Here is a 17,288-nt window from a genome sequence, read left to right as displayed (position 1 = left end):
ATATTGAAGGATGGCTGTGTTTAGATGAAAATGATATGAAGTTCGACAATGCAAAGTTTGATAATGAATCTCATATTATTATTCCTAGTAAGAGATATTTTATTGATATCTCTCATAAGAGTGATTAACGTAAGATTTTTAACACCTGAGAAAGTCTCAGTTATTAAATAAATAATTCACGAATTCAATAGTGTTATAGAATTTGAAGATAGGGTTAGGCTCTCCTTACAGGTGTATTTAAGAGATTCGTAATTACTTGTTAAGTGCTAAGAAGAGTATCGGAGGATTTTAATTATTTTTGCAATAATATGAAGCTCTAAAACATACTGGGAGCTATCTACTGCAAAAATGGGTTAAAATATTACATATAAATTAATGCACGAAAATAATTCCTGGAAGACGAGATAGTTCGTCTTCACTGTTAATTTTTTAAAGCTAGTTAACATTTGAAAGGAATTTTTTAGAATTGGGATATTTTTAGAAGATAAGATAATTTGTTGAACACGGTTTGTTAAAATTGAAGGATGGCAGTGNCGCGATATGAAGTTTGACAATGCAAAGTTTGATAATGAATCTCATATTATTATTCCTAGTAAGAGGTATTATATTGATATCTCTTATAAGAGTGATTAACGTAAGATTCTTAATCCCTGAGAAAGTCTGAGTTATTGACATAATAATTCATGAATTCAATAGTGTTATAGAATTTGAATGTAAAGTAATTGAAAAATCACGCAAGCATACTCGAAATTAATGTGGATTAGTTATCTTAAAATTAAATTGAAAGCAAAAACAATTTTGCTACATTAAACGACTACTTTATGTTATTTTCCCTGATTCATAAACACCCCTGAAAATTTTACTTACCTGCTTCTTCTACCTAGCTCTTCTAATAATGTATATACATTTACAGTATTTGTTTATTAGTCTTTTACTCTATATTGGCCGAATGATCAGCAAAATTCCATTTTCTGAAGTGAAACAATCTTAGAATGATTTTAGAGTATAGTTTTATGTTCATAAAAATAATAATAGTAAAATTTTCCCTTAAAGGATTCTTTCTGCAGATGTAAACACACTAGGCTTCAATAAGGGAAAAATTATGTTCTATTATGTAGTCAATCATTCTCTAAAAAATATCCGTTCGATTTCTGAAGTTAATTTTTCTTTTTCAAATTAAAGTGTTAAATAAAGTGAGGAACGTTACAATTTACTACATAACTCACAAGCTAGCAACCACATCCATTTATTATTTTTTTAGCTTATTTTAAAGCTTACAACCACATTTATTTATTATTTTTTTAGTTTACCATCAAGCTTGCAACCCAATTCATTTATTATTTTTCTAGCAATTTTCCAAGCTTGCAACCGCATTCATTTATTATATTTAAGCTTGCAACTATATTCATCGATTATTTTTTTCTAGCGTCATTCACAACAAAGCTTTGTTATATAAAACTTAATTAAATTAAATGCGATTATTCAAATTCATGCAATTATTCTAAATCTTCAATTCCCTTTTAAAATAATATTCAATAAGTACACAAGAAAAAAACAATAAACATAGCTTTTTTTTTTTTCTTCTAAAAAATGGATTAAAATGTATTTATTCTAATAATCATACAAAAACCTAATGCAACATGAATTAAAATCGTAATTATATTTTTATTCAAAGTAAAGAATACAAATTACAGGGTATGGCACAGATAACATACTCCCACGTCGCGTAGGTGTCACCGTTAAAAGATGTCAACCACACTTCCGTTCTTTTTAATCAGGTAAAAGCGGATGTGCGGTACACCCATCATTTCTAGGTTCCAACACATTTAACTGTGGTGGTTGAGTTAATTTGATACGGGGCTGTATTCTGAATATAATACCCAATTATGTAGGATTGTAGCATTAGTATAAAATTTTACCTTATCAATATTTTAAATTCATAGATGTTTTATCAAGGAAGTTTAGAACAAAGTATAAAAATAGACTCATTTATCGTTTTATCCTAACTTTTTAATATTGGAGTGATTTGAAAGATGCCTTTTGTGAAAAGTGGTATTGTGTTTACATTTAAACTAAGTGGATGTTTTCATTTCTTAGATTTTATTTTATTTTCAAAAGTTTAAGGTATAATGATAAATACTTGTGTTTCTAAGAAATTGCGGCAGGTAAAAATATTTAATTTTTCCTTTAAGAAAAAAGAAAAAGCATTCCCAAGACAGCATTTTGTAGTCCAGGAGATGGAGATAGGTAAAGTCTCCACGATGCCAGTATTAGAGATAAGCCTCCACATGGTCTCTTATAAGTAGTCCGCGCAGACTATTTAAAAAGTGAACCAGTTGTGCGCATGAACCCCAAACCTTTTGTAAAGGTAACTAACTAATCAAGTTTTTCAGAGTACCTATCCATGTATGGATATCTGCTCTTTCATCTAAATTGAATAATATGTGGTGGAAGGGAAGGGAGGTACTGCGTTAACATTAAGTGATATCTCAGAATGAATAATAATTGATAAAATCAAGTCTGAGTCATACATAAAAATAAATCGCAAGTTGATACATAATAAAGGGAACAAATTGAAGATAAAGAAAGAATATTTACACTATTTACAAAAGGAGGCAGACTCCCTGTGCACTCTCTCGCCTCCCCCCGGTATTTTTGTAAAAGTAACTGTGAGAAATTCATCATATATATTGAGAATTGAATCTGTAGTGGTTGACAAGTGAATAAGGCCAACCAATAATATTCATGAATAAAACAAATTTTTAGTCATATATTTGCTACCACTTTCTTATTTTAACTNAACCTTTTGTAAAAGTAACTAACTAACTAATCAAGTTTTTCAGAGTACTTATCCATGTATGGATATCTGCTCTTTCATCTAAATTGAAGAATATGTGGTGGAAGGGAAGGGAGGTACTGCGTTAACATTAAGTTAAATCTCAGAATGAATAATAATTGATAAAATCAAGTCTGAGTCATACATAAAAATAAATCGCAAGTTGATACATAATAACGAGAACAAATTGAAGATAAAGAAAGAATATTTACACTATTTACAAAAGGGGGCAGACTCCCTGTGCACTCTCTCGCCTCCCTCCGGTATTTTTGTAAAAGTAACTGCGAGAAATTCATCATATATATTTGAGAATTGAATCTGTAGTGGTTGACAAGTGAATAAGGCAAACCAATAATATTCATGAATAAAACAAATTTTTAGTCATATGTTTGTTACCATTTTCTTATTTTAACTAGATTTCGTATTTAGTGACTCGTTCGGTAAATGGATATCCTTCACAGTGGTCTGATCGGACTACCTATAAAAAACCGTGTGGAGGCTTTCAGTTATAGGAGGCGTTGGATAAGCTTGGGCTCGTTTTTAAAGGTCCGAAATACATAGGATTACTTAGAGTCCGAGTTATACGTCAGATAAAGGCCAAACTTTGCAGTCTGGTTAATTGGCCTTTGATGTCTAAACAAAGGAATTAGCAAATTAAAACCTTTTCTGCTGACACCTGTGAAAGAAAGAACGAAGAGAAGAGCTGAACCCAATTGAAACTCCAAGATGACTAAAACAAAAATTACAATAGAAAATCAAAATCTTAAGCTAAATTAAAGTCATTTGACAATTAGAGCTAGTCTCACAAAGTAAAGGCACAGAACAGAAGTAGCATATCGCTGTAAATTTTTATACGTTATAAATTTTCTAAAACTGAATAACTAAAATAACCGTACGTTTAAGAATAATAATAAAAGTTTATGATAATATTATCATGAATCTGAGCCCGTCTTATCTCTAGAAAGTATAGGATGAATTTTTCGACCATATGTCAATGAGACTACCACAAGCAAAACTCTTTTTTGGAAATCTAAATGATTGATATTTTGATAACAATATTCTTACTAATTTTTATCATTTTCAATTATGTTTTTTTTATAGTGGTATAGAAATGCAAATGAAATTGACGTTATAAGGAGGCAGTTGATTTACATGAGCAGGACAAAATTAAGGAAGCACTTTTATGCAAACTCTAAGAAAGCAATATTTTTTTAAGCAAAGCAAATGTTTTAGAAGATTTTGCATGGAAAAACTGTGGGTACAGTTTGAAAGCTTTAAGAAATTATTATTTTTTTACGCTTGCAAAACTTGCTTGGACCAAAATGAGCATAGGATGCTCGATGGACTTTTTTTTCTCCATAGGATGTTGTTGACTTTAATCTAAACTATTTATAAGAAGTGGAGGACAAAATTCTTTTAATTCTAATTTCTCAAAATATGAATACATGACCTTGGCTACCAATCGGAAAAATATTTTCTGAAACTACGGAGATTCCGAAGTAGTTAGAAGAGGATATTGTAACAAATATGCCAACAGATACGAATTCGACAAAATAATTAATTGGTAGAGAACAACAAATTAAAATATGCAGATCTTCGATTAATTTTGCCAATTTTTTAAAATGCTCAACATGATTTAACTGCAACAAAGGGGAGTATCACACAAGCCTTTGAATTATTTGAATAGCAGTGGTGAGTAAAAATCTTAAAAATTAAATACTCGAAACTAAGAATCATACATTAAAAGACTACCAAGCCGAAAATATTTATTCGCTGTCCGGAGCAAGTCGGCATATCAGTGGTTATTGCAAGCATCATTTCATTGCTTGGAAAACCACTATCGAAAAGAGTAAAACTTTACGTTAGTAGTTACGCTCCAAAAGAATTTATTATTAACATATTAATGTCCAATCACAAAAAATTGGCCTATTATATGAAACTGGCAGTTCATATTGGCTTATATAGAATGGATATTTTTACTATTACATACTACTTTAGTAATAGTAAATTGTACACATTGATTAACTTCTGATTCAAATATATATTTGTCTGTTACAATAGAGAGAACATTAAATAAATAATCCCAAGAAACTGAAACGGTAAGATAATACTTGAATAAAAACTTCATTCGCATCAAAAATTGGAAGCAACACTCAACATATTTCAAGCGCTCAAAATTAGGCACCCGTTTTCACGACTTTGGCATACGGGAAAGAGAAAAAACAAAAGTGATTTGAAATATAAAACGTTAAGTTGCCAACAAATAATTTGGAAATAAAGGAGAGAAACAAAGCTAGAAAAACCACAGTAGCCGAGAAAGCAAAAAATGTGAAAAACAGAACAAGAAAAACCAAAGTGACCGAGAGGGGCAAATCGGGCAAGTTTTGAAAATGGGCACCTGTTTTTGAGCACTTGAAACATGTCGACTTTCATTTTCAATTTGTATACTTTTGAAGCGAATGATGTTTTTAATCAATGATTTTGTATTGGCTGAATAAATCTTAATAATAAAACACATTGTGCTATAGCTTTCTTTTTTAATTTTTCCCTCCTTCTTTTTTTTTTTCTCTTTATTTTTCTATACGAAAAATGAGTCGACCTCCGCTTGTCACCAATGGATTTATAATCTCAACCAAAATTTTTTTTTTAAAATTTTCGATGGACCGAAATAAACCCTGCATCTTATGAATACCCGGATTCCAATGTTTAAAATATTTATTAATAATATTCAATATTTTTCGTTTTTATTTCAATAAAAACCATATTTCAACTCACACTCCTGTAAATATTTTCCGTCTCCAATTCCAAAGCCCCGTATTACATAGAAAAATTTCCTTCAGCGACCGTAAAAGTAAGCGATGCCAACTTGCTCCGGACAGCAAATATATATCTTAAAATGGTAGTTTATCAATTGTGATTCATGGTTTAATAAATTCAATTAAGTAGATTTTTATCCATCACTATTTCTAAATAATTCTTAGGCTTATATAATTCTACACTTTATAATACTTATGTAATGCTATACCTTTTAAAAAGCAAGCAAAATTTACTTGTTAGTTATTTACCGTTTTTTTAATTATTATGGCGTGTCCGTAAGTAATTGTTTTAACAAGCATAAAATGAATTGCATAATTGGTTAAAGAAAAAAGTTTAATTTTTAGAATGTCTGTGCACATTCAGTTCTGAGGCAGCGCCTCAACGATTCCGTTTTGTTTCAGAACAATTCTAAACAACTCAACCAAATAAAGGACATAATCACTGAGAGTTTCTTAAAAGAGAAAGAAGGTCCCTACAAATCTTTTTTTCTTTCTAATAATCCGTGATCCGAAACATTTTGCTGGCTATTTTTCTTGAAGGCCAAGCTTATTTTAAGTGTGTACTCCTTATAATAAAATAGTTTTTATTTAGCCTTTTGCGCTTAGAACAAAGTCACGCAATTCGAGTAACCTAACCAGAAGTCATCAGACATTTGCAGACGATTTTTGCATGGTAAATGACACACTTTTCATCGTTATCGAATGTTGTAGCTTGCTTGTAAACACGGAAAAGGTTGAAGATTTTAAAACAATTGTAACGAGATTTATATTATCTTACAATGTTATTCGTTTTATTACCACTAATAGCCTTTCGCAGACCCGGAAAAGATTGCTGACCGTTATATTTATATAATATTTCTTTTTGTTTTTGAATTTCACTAGAAAAATAAAAGAACTCTCCAAGATCGGGTTTCTATTGTAAAATTTTTGGTTCGACGTGGTATTGTATGGATTTTAAATTCTACAAGCTAATTTTGTGATAAACATAATAATAATAATTCTAGACACTAAATTTTTTTTTTTATAAATTTAATTGTCATTTTTTAACTATAGTTATTCCAAAATATAGTTATTTTCTAATTAAATTTTGTATATTTCTTATGTAAACATCGAATTTTAAATTCTTTCAGATATTTCAATTACAAAAAATTATCCACTAAATGTTGTTTATTTCCCATTTAACGAAAAAACATAATATTATACTATAAAAAACAATATCTTATATACCTACCGGAAAACCAAAATTCGCATCTATTTAAAAAGACAACGACATAACTATTAAGATAAACATAACTTGCTAACATTCAATAACTTCTCTGCACGAATAACAAGTCGTATTATTGTGCTAAATTTGCTTGCATATTGTGGCGTTGTAAATCAAATAAAATGATGTTAAAATATAAAATTAACTACTACTTTAAATATTCAATAGAAATCTTAGGTTAAATCGAAAAGAATATGTAATGTATGCAGATAAATGTACAAATTTGGTTAACAATTAACCCTTTAGCGCCGACTGTCACAAATACGTGACAGCAAAAAACCGTATCAATCAGGGTAAGAAAATAAAACTGGTAATCAAAGTATTTCTTTAGCAGTTTATTTGTAGGCGGAGTTATAATTTTTTGATTTATTTAATTCACCATTACTTTGTTCAAAATAAAACTATTTAGTTATACTTTGAATTAACATTGATTACATATATGATTAAACTTACAATAATTAAAATAAAAGCAAAGTAAGTCTGTCAAATTAGTAACGACTACATTTAAGTTACCGTTTTTTATTTAATTGCAACTTGATTCTGATTTTGTACGGATGCTTTTCTGAATCACCCGTCCCCAAGGGGTTAAAGCACTTGTATTCCTTAGATTACTAATTTAGATTACACCAATATTTTTGTATAATACTAATATCAATAGAGATTTTTTTTGTATAAATAGTGGTATTAATTCTCTGGTATTAACTGAATAATTTCTTCAGTTATCTACCAAGCCATTTTTTTCAGTGCTTCATGATTTATTTACATTATAACACGTTGAATGACATGGGGGTGACTGGCGAAAACAAGATTATTAGAAACACATAACTCGAGTAAGTTTTTAATTTTTTTTAATATTATTATCGTTACTAAAATGGTTTAACACGTTCACGCCGGGTGTTGCGCCTGAAAGCAGGACTAGAAAATACTGGTAGAAGAACTATTACAATATTAGATAATATTCGGGAGGAGTTAATCTATTCTCAACAATAACAATTCACTGTAAGGAAATTTATCACGGCGAAGAAGCAATTCAATATAAAAATTGCATCCGTTAAAAACAATTGGTAGTTATGGATTTTTATTGTTCCCGGAAAAAAACTAAAAAATTAAATTTATTTGTTACCAGTTTTTACTCCGGTGCGCTGCCAAGATGAGACACTCTAGCGTGACCCACCGGTGGGTCACCCCGGCGTGAACGTGTTAAAGAAATTAACGCAATATAGAACACACAAAAATTGTTTTATTTATATACACAGAGAAGCCAACTTGCTCCGAACTGTGAATAAATATTTTCAAGTGGTAGCTTATTAATTGTGATTCTTGGTTTAATAAATTCAATTTAGTAAATTTTTATCCACCACTATTTCTAAACAATTCGCAGGTTTATATAAATCACCACTTTTTCTATAAAACCAGCAAAACCTGTCTAATATTTGCAAATTTAGTTTGTAGTTATTTACAGTGTGGTATTCAACGTGTTAAAATAAGTGTGAGAGGCAAATGTATTTTTTCTTATAGAAATGCTAATAACAAAAAGAATCTGATTAACTATTTCCCATTTTGAAAAATGCAATCATATTTTAAATGCATGTAATGCTTTATTATCATAAACATTTTATCCCATTTATGCTTCATGTCCCTTTAAAAAGACGAAATAAAAATACAGTAGCATAAATGTTTAATTGTTTGGACTAAAACTTATGCAAAACTAACACATTTCTGTCAACCATAGAAAGTTTATAATAAATACAAATGTTTCAATTTGCATTTGAAGTCAAGGCACTATACCAGACCATTTCTAAAAGCCTCAAGCATGATCTTTCAAATTGTGCCAACAGTTTTGCCATCTAAAATCTACCAACACATTTGCTGCTAAAAGAAGGTTTACGTAGAGTTAGTGCAGAAGTGTCTATTTGTTTTGTCCATCCCCTGTATCTCTTTTTTTGCAAAACAAATGCTAATAATGAAACACTTGTGCTACCATTCTTTAATTTCTGAAAGAAGGAAGCACCCTTTAAAATGAACGTTAAGCACAAATGGGCGAAGAAACATATTTCATGATGCAGATTTGCTACCATTTAAATTATTTTAGTAAGCCACCGGGAGCCTTGTGATGGTATTTAAAAAATCTATTCACAATCATCAATGAAATTGTTAATCAGATACGACTAGGAAAATTTTTTTAATTCCGCACTTATTTTAATTACAGAAAATAAAGCAGTAGCTTGACCTTATAAATCTTTCCATTTATATTCGTATAGTTTCATGAATGCTTTCATGAACTTTTAAAATTGAATTTTAGCAATTATCAAATGAGATAGATTTTAAAGTTAATAGTGTATATTTTACTTTTATATTTAAAGTGGTAAAAATTTTTATTTTTATTTTCTCTTAGTTTTATAGAGCTTATGCATATCATATATTGGTGTCCAAGAAAATATTTTCTGTCTACATTCATTATTCATTTAACTACTGCAAGAAAAATCATTATCGGAAAGGGTAAAAGTTGGCAGGTATGTTATTGTCTTATTTTTGTGGAAAATTCGATATCCACATCAGATTGACAAAATATTAATAGCATTGAAATCATAGTTGTTTTTAAAACTATAGTTTTAAGGATTAAAGAATTTATTTCTCATATTATGTATAATACTCCTTACGTATAATATTCCTTAATATTCCTTATGTATAAATTTCCTTATGTATAAATATCTAAGCTTAGTGTTTTAAATTTCCTAAAATATTATTTTAAAAACCAAATCCATTGATGTTGAATAAACATTTTCAAAAACTGAATTTTTTCTTACAAGCAGGGGAAGAAGTGGCGTGGTGGCTAAGGGGAGAGAGCGTTAGCCTTTTAATGAGGTGAATCGGGTTCGAATCCCAGCGATGGCTCGAACTGACCACCGTGCAAACGTAAAAGTGGTCTCAGTGGTAGACAGATCATGGGCTAGAGTCAACGTCTCCTTTAACTGAAAGCCTCCACACGGTTTTTTGTTGGTAGTCTGATCAGACCACTATGAAGATAAACCAATTAGTAAAAGAACCATTTAATATGAAATCTATTAAAAATTAGAAAATGATAACAAATATATGTCTAAAAATTGGTTCAATTTATGAACATAATTGGTTTGTTTTACTTACTTGTCAACCACTACAGATTCAATTCTCAAATATATATGATAAATTTCTTTCAAGTACTTTAAAAATAGAATTTGGGTTCATGCGCACAAGTGGTTCGCTTTTTAAATAATCTGCGCAGACTACTTATAAGAAACCGTGTTGAGGCTTTCTTATGTAGGAGGTGATGTTAGAGTCCCCTTGCCGTCAGGCTAACCGCGGGAGGTTTCGGTGCTTTCCTCTCCATGGAACACAAATGCGGGTTAGTTTCGCCAAAAAGTCCTCCACGAAGGTAAATTTATCTTCTAATACTTGATCCAGGAGTTTCTTTGTCTTCTGGATTGGGTTCAAAATTACAAGGCTACGGAGTTGAACATTAGTAGTCATAAACCCAAAATCAGGTCGGCTGTTAAACGATGTTTATGAAATAAAATAAAATCGGGAGAACATAGATTTAAAAAAAAGAACACTTACTTTTTAGATCGAATGCTCGATTTCCAAATCCATAGTTCAATATTTTCTTGCCTTCAAAAAGTCCAAAATAAATCACACCTTGAAACCTATTGGTTTCTGAATCTAAGTACTCAACATTCCTTATGCTGATGTTAAGCCCAGTTCGCACGGGTTTCACTACAACCCACTCTTGTGACAGCATTGCACTGCATATTAGAGCAAATGTGGCACAGTTAACAAGAAACACGATGCACACAAGGCATCTCTTTGTCGTGTCCATAGGAAAATATGCTGGAAACATGTTTACAATTTTGTTTTTAATTTTTCAACTTTCCTCACTTTATACTGATTTAAAAATCATCAACATCAGATTAATGTTCTTTAGGTTATATGCTTGAGAAAAAATATAGTCACAAGTAATTAGAAAATGTAAGCATTAAATAAATTTGTTATTGTTCCAAAAATTAATCTGGACATAACTTATTGTTTGAAAAAGTAAAATATCGTCTGGAGCAGTCCGTTTTCTTTATAGTTTATAAATTTTATTTGTTTTTCAACTAATTGACTCTTCACACATTTAAGGAATAAAAAATATCAGTTTCTAACCAAAGAATCCGAAAGTAAAACTTTTTCTCTAAAATTGAAATAAAAAGCAGACGATTCCAATTTCGAACAGTAAATCAAAAAAAGAAACTATTTAACACTTACGCCTTCTTGAGAATAAAACTATAGAATAGCATATCGAATATTCCTTTCTTAATAAGTAATATCAGTTTCAGGCCGAACTTCCAAAAATAGAACTTTTCCTCTAAAATCTAAATAAAAAGCAGACGATTTCATCTTTTGTTCAAAAAAGTAGCGCAAATCGGATGATGACACTTTTACATTCCGACACAAAGACAAAATGCACAATTTTTGAATGAAACAAATGAAGATGAGAACCACATTGTTCTAACGCAAACAATGATGTGAAATGCAAAGATGAGAAAAAGAAAACTCTTCCAAATAAATCGGTGTCACTTCAAAAGTGGGCGCGTGTTTTTCTTCCCTTCTCCTCTTTGCCAACCAGCTGATTTTTCGACCAACTGTAGCCAAGCGAGTTCCGATTTCAAATGCAAATTTCAGCAGACGAGAAAAACTTTCAGCTCGGTTAATCTAGGAATCATCCGAGCCAGAATCTCGTCAACAAGTGATGAATAAACCGGTTTTGTGATGATGGATAGTAAAATAATGCGCTCGTGCTGGGATTATATCATAAAAAAGATCAGTAGGATTAAAATCGAAAGCAGTTTATTAATGATGGAGCGTGTAATCCATACCGAATTAGAATTTAATCATCTTCAGGTGTTAACATAAGTGAAAACTTTTTAACCCATGTAAAATATGTGGTCATTCTAGCGATTCATACAAAAGTAAAAATTTATAGAATCGCTTTTCTTTTTTTCTAGTATATTTAAACTAAATCAAGTATATTAAAACTAAAGGTTATTGTGTGACAATAAAATCTAATAAAAATTACTGATCCACAAATAAATTAATAAAAACGATTGATTAGATTCTAAAAAAAACCCAGCAGACATATTTTCCTCCATTTGAGGTGTTTGAGAATGTAATGAACTGACGCTGAAATAAAACAAAGTAATTTTTTTATACTTTTATTATTAAAACCTAATAAAATGATTATTAGCCAGTTATGTGAATATTTAAGTTATTCTTGCGTAAAGTCGAAAAAATGTTTGAGAATGTAATGAACTGATGCTTAAATAAAACAAAATAATTTTTTTATACTTTTATTATTAAAACCTAAGAAAATGATTATCAGCCAGTTATGTAAATATTTAAGTTATTCTTGCGTAACGTCGAAAAAATGTTTGAGAATGTAATGAACTAATGCTTAAATAAAACAAAATAATTTTTTTATTCTTTTATTATAAAACCTAAGAAAATGATTATCAGCCAATTATATAAATATTTAAGTCATTATTCCGTAACGTCGAAAAAATGTTTGAGAATGTAATGAACTGATGCTTAAATAAAACAAAATAATTTTTTTATTCTTTTATTATTAAAACCTAAGAAAATGATTATTAGCCAATTATATAAATATTTAAGTCATTATTCCGTAGCGTCGAAAAAATGTTTGAGAATGTAATGAACTGATGCTTAAATAAAACAAAATAATTTTTTTATACTTTTAGTATTAAAACCTAAGAAAATGACTATTAGCCAATTATATAAATATTTAAGTCATTATTCCGTAGCGTCGAAAAAATGTTTGAGAATGTAATAAACTGATGCTTAAATAAAACAAAATAATTTTTTAATACTTTTATTATAAAACCTAAGAAAATGATTATTAGCCAATTATATAAATATTTAAGTCATTATTCCGTAGCGTCGAAAAAATGTTTGAGAATGTAATGAACTGATGCTTAAATAAAACAAAAAAATTTTTTTATACTTTTATTATTAAAAACTAAGAAAATGATTATTAGCCAATTATATAAATATTTAAGTCATTATTCCGTAGCGTCGAAAAAATGTTTGAGAATGTAATGAACTGATGCTTAAATAAAACAAAATAATTTTTTTATACTTTTATTATTAAAACCTAAGAAAATGATTATTAGCCAGTTATGTAAATATTTAAGTTATTCTTGCGTAACGTCGAACAAATTCCATACCTGCCAACTTGTATAGTAGCTGAAAAAGATTTTACGATGTGGTAGTAAAACAACAATTAAAGTTAGAAATATTTTATAAAAAGTAAACTACCGAAACATGTAAGAGCTAATTAATCGATCAAATATATAATGTCCACATATTTTTTAACTATTGATTTTTCGTTAAAAATTTAAAAATATTTTTAAAACTTTAAATTGAAGATTTAATACGTCAAAACGCTATAATGTTGCTACCACTAAGAAATTTTTTCTTAATCGCCGTGCAAGTTGACAGCTATAAAATTCCTAATAAAGGTTATTTATTAAGAGGATGAAAACTCAGCAATAGGTTAAAAAATACTAGTTTATAATTATGCATATAGAATTTTAAATAATCAGTATCATATATCTTTAGCTATTTTTAGATGAATTTCACTGTAATGAAATAATTTTGTACCATCTGTGACTCCGAGAACTTTAACACTTTTTCCGATATTGGATTTTCTAAATGGTAGTAAAACAGTTACCAAAAACCAACTCAAAAATATATTTAAATTTTGACCAAGTTGAAATTCGCTATCGTATATACTAGTATGCTTTTATACATTTGTTGTAATTATTTACATGTAGGGGTGGTCAAACTCATATAAAATTATTATAATTCAAAAAGTTGAATGGTATAACATGAGTTTCGCCACTGCTTTAAATATGAAAATCTTCCTACAAAATCGGAAGAGTTGGCAGCCATGAAAATGCTATATGAACTATTTTAAGCACAAAATAACTTAAAATTCACTTAATATTTTCATATTATAACTGGCCGGGATAGCCTGTTTTTTTTAAATATTTTATATTACAACCGTCGTTGAACAGCCGACCCAATTTTTGGGTTTACGACTACTAATGTTCAACTCCGTAGCTTTGTAATTTTGAACCCAATCCAGAAGACAAGGGAACTCCTGGATCAAGTATTGGGAGAAATTTACCTTCGTGGAGGACTTCTTGATGGAACTAACCTGCATTTGCGTCACATGGAGAGGAAGACCACGAGGACCTCCCATGATAAGCCTGACGGCAAGGGGACTCTAACCTATGATCTGTCTACCACTAAGGATATTTCACGTCAGCACTGCGGTCAGTGCAAGCTGGATGCGGAATTCGTATCGACCAGCTATCGCCGTGATCGAACCCCGGATCATTGGAGGGCGAACTCTCCATCCCCTGAGCCAGCCTCTCGGGATAGCCTGGTTGGTAGGGTGCTGGACTCACGTCTGTGAGAACGGGAGTTCGAATCTAGCCGACCAAAGTCTCCCTGTGTAGTAAATGGTGACTGGTGCACGTTTAATCTGTCGGGTCACAAGTTCTCCATGTTCTCATAACAAATCAATACCTCTGGGGGTAGTGAATTGGAGATTGATCGTTCACAGGTTCAAGTCAAAATTACGATCTGTGCATGAATGAATGGATCCGCCCAATAAACGGGTGTGACGTATTAGTGTAGCAGAAGTCAAAATCTTGGCCATATATAACACCCCATGCCTTAATGGCAGATGACAACAACGACATATTATAAATAACATCTATAAAATATTGTGATCAGTAAATATTAAGGTCAAGAAAACTGAGATGGGCGCAGTAGGTCTTGGCCCTCTATGGGCTGTCGTGCCGGTGAGTTTAGTTTTAAATATTAAGTTTAAAAAATTTAAATTCCAGAGTGCTGGCGAATAAAAATTTAACAAGTTATAAAAACGCAATTCATTTTTTATTTATTGAATTAATTTAACTATCCAATCGTAATTACCACCTTGACATGCATCGTAAGTTATTCGTATTTCAAAGGAAAAAAAAAAAATCTTAGACATCACTTTCAATTGTAAACGGAAAAAAGTATGTTACAAAAAGCTGCTAATTTCAATATCTCTAAATAGATTTCTATTATTCACCACTTTTTATATTTTTAGTCTCCTGTGGCATTTCTGAGAGTCGTGACATTGGACGTTCCCTCAGAAAGGCCATTGGAGTACAAAGGGATAAGTTTCGAATTTCATATAGCTTGCCAAATTAGTTGCCAAATCTTTAAATAATGATTAAAAATCTAATACTGAATTAATCGACATTAATTATTAAAAATATGAAATTATGATAGTTTATATAAATAAAAGTACCTGTACAAAGACACAAGAAAAAAAAATTATAACAGGAAAGCGCACATAGCGGAGTACGATAACATTTCCAGTCATGAGTTCCTATACCAGTGATTCCCAATGACGTGAATCGGGTTCGAATCCCAGCGATTGCTCGTCGATACGAATTCCGCACCTGGCTCCAACATTTCCCACCTTCGAAGAGTCTCCTTGCCGTTGCATTAACTGTTTGACGTTTTCGCGATTTTCCTCTCCAAGTAACGCAAATGCGGGTTAGTTCCATCAAAAAGTTCTACACGAAGGAAAATTTCTCCCAATACTTGATTCAGGAGTCTTCTGGATTGGGTTCAAGATTACAAGGCTACGGAGTTGAACAATAGTAAATCCTAAAAATTAGTCCGACTGTTCAACGACGGCTATGAAAAAAAGAAAAAAAAACTATGGTGAAATTTATATCTAAATTATTTTCCACTAGTTATTTAATATTGATCTGATAACTATTCTCAAAGTTAATTTTCGTCCATTTTCATGATTATTTAAACGAGAACAGCATTTCAGATCATTTATATTCAGTTGATGCGCACAATAAAATGAAATTACGAATGAGATTAGATCAACTGTCTGACATTAAACCCAATTTTAAGACTAATATTGTTGAAACTACGCGATGATAAATGGCATTTTTCAATCATTCATTAAATATTTTTAAAATGATTGATAAAATTATAATTTATTAAATATTTTAAAATAAATAATTAATACTTTTCACATTTGCTAATGAAATTTCTAGTTCTTTTAGTTCTTGCAGTTCATTTACGTCTCACTGGAGCTGCACAATGGGCTATTGGCGACTATCTGGGAAGCATCCCTGAGGATGATCCGAAGACATGCCATCATGATTTTGAGCCTCTGCCGAGGGGATGGCACCCCCGCTTCGGTAGCCCAACGACCTGCACGCGAAGTCGAGCACTTTACGGTAGAACAGTTTAATGAGGACCCATACCGCACACCCCGGCCCATACGCAGACTGATCCGAGTGATCACCCACCCGCACACTGACTGCAGCCAGTGATGCTTGACTTCGGTGATCTGCTGGGAACCGTGTCTTAACGATCAATCCACTGGGGGACAATGAAATTTCTAAGTCGGGGGGTTCCGCTGAAAGTGGGTCGTTCATTTAGGGTTCCGCGGTCGAAAAAAATTGGGGACCGCTCCCCTATTCAATTCTTAAACCTTATGATTTGCCCGGTCTGTGTAGGGGTTAAGGAACTGCCCTTTCATCAGAAAGGTTCTGGATTCGAATCCCGGGCAAGACATGGATGTTCTTTTCTTCTCTGTACTATCTATCCTTACTGTGGGAGCAACGTTGGCCCACCTAATATGGTGCCCCTGAAAGAGTGGCCAACAAATCTGCCCTTCAGGTGCCTGTATGACCTAGGTCATTATCCAGGTGGGCATTGGGGAAAAAAAATGATCTGCCCAATCTGCCCTAGACAATTTGCCGTCTGGGTTAGACTCACCCTGGTACATTAGCTTTCAGCTTGCATATATTTCTTTTTAAATATTTTTTCCTTCCGTAAAAAATCAAATTGATTATTTTTATTTGATTTCATCAACTCAGCACTATAAACTACATTATTTCCTTGTAACAGAACAACCACTTTAAATTCTGTCTAAATTTTTCAAAAAATAAAGAAAAGAAAAAGCAGAATATTTCATTTCAATTCAAACTAAATGGTACTTAGAAGTTTGGACATTGATTTATGATTATTCTCGAAACATAAAGAATAAAAGCAGCTTTTTAATTTCAAAGAAACAAACCGAAAAAACCGTTTAGATAAATACTTTCAGAAAAGGGGGTCAAGCTCTACTAGGTTTCGCGAAACATGAACAACAAATGAAGTGGAATTCCTTGAGGGTGGCCCATCGTAATTGGTGCGTGGGTTGATCAGAAGTTGGAGTGGACTTAAATGCAGGATACGATTTTCATTT

At 31.2% G+C, this 17,288-nt stretch overlaps 1 protein-coding gene across 1 annotated transcript in view; it reads right to left on the bottom strand.

Annotated features, from left to right (window-relative positions):
• The window catches only part of LOC107447234 (uncharacterized), a 63,758-nt gene extending 52,132 nt beyond the window's left edge, over positions 1–11,626 (bottom strand). Inside the window, exon 1 of the mRNA XM_016062100.4 lies at positions 10,511–11,626. Within this exon, the coding sequence (XP_015917586.1) occupies positions 10,511–10,790 (280 nt within the window). The 5' untranslated portion in view covers positions 10,791–11,626. The remainder of the gene's footprint in view (positions 1–10,510) is intronic.
• Between the last annotated feature and the right edge of the window lie 5,662 nt (positions 11,627–17,288).

Source organism: Parasteatoda tepidariorum, chromosome 9 (assembly GCF_043381705.1).
Source record: "Parasteatoda tepidariorum isolate YZ-2023 chromosome 9, CAS_Ptep_4.0, whole genome shotgun sequence".
In the NCBI taxonomy this organism is placed as follows: domain Eukaryota; kingdom Metazoa; phylum Arthropoda; class Arachnida; order Araneae; family Theridiidae; genus Parasteatoda; species Parasteatoda tepidariorum.
The sequence above is the reverse complement of the archived record's forward strand: the minus strand, read 5'-3'. Positions and strand labels throughout refer to the sequence as shown.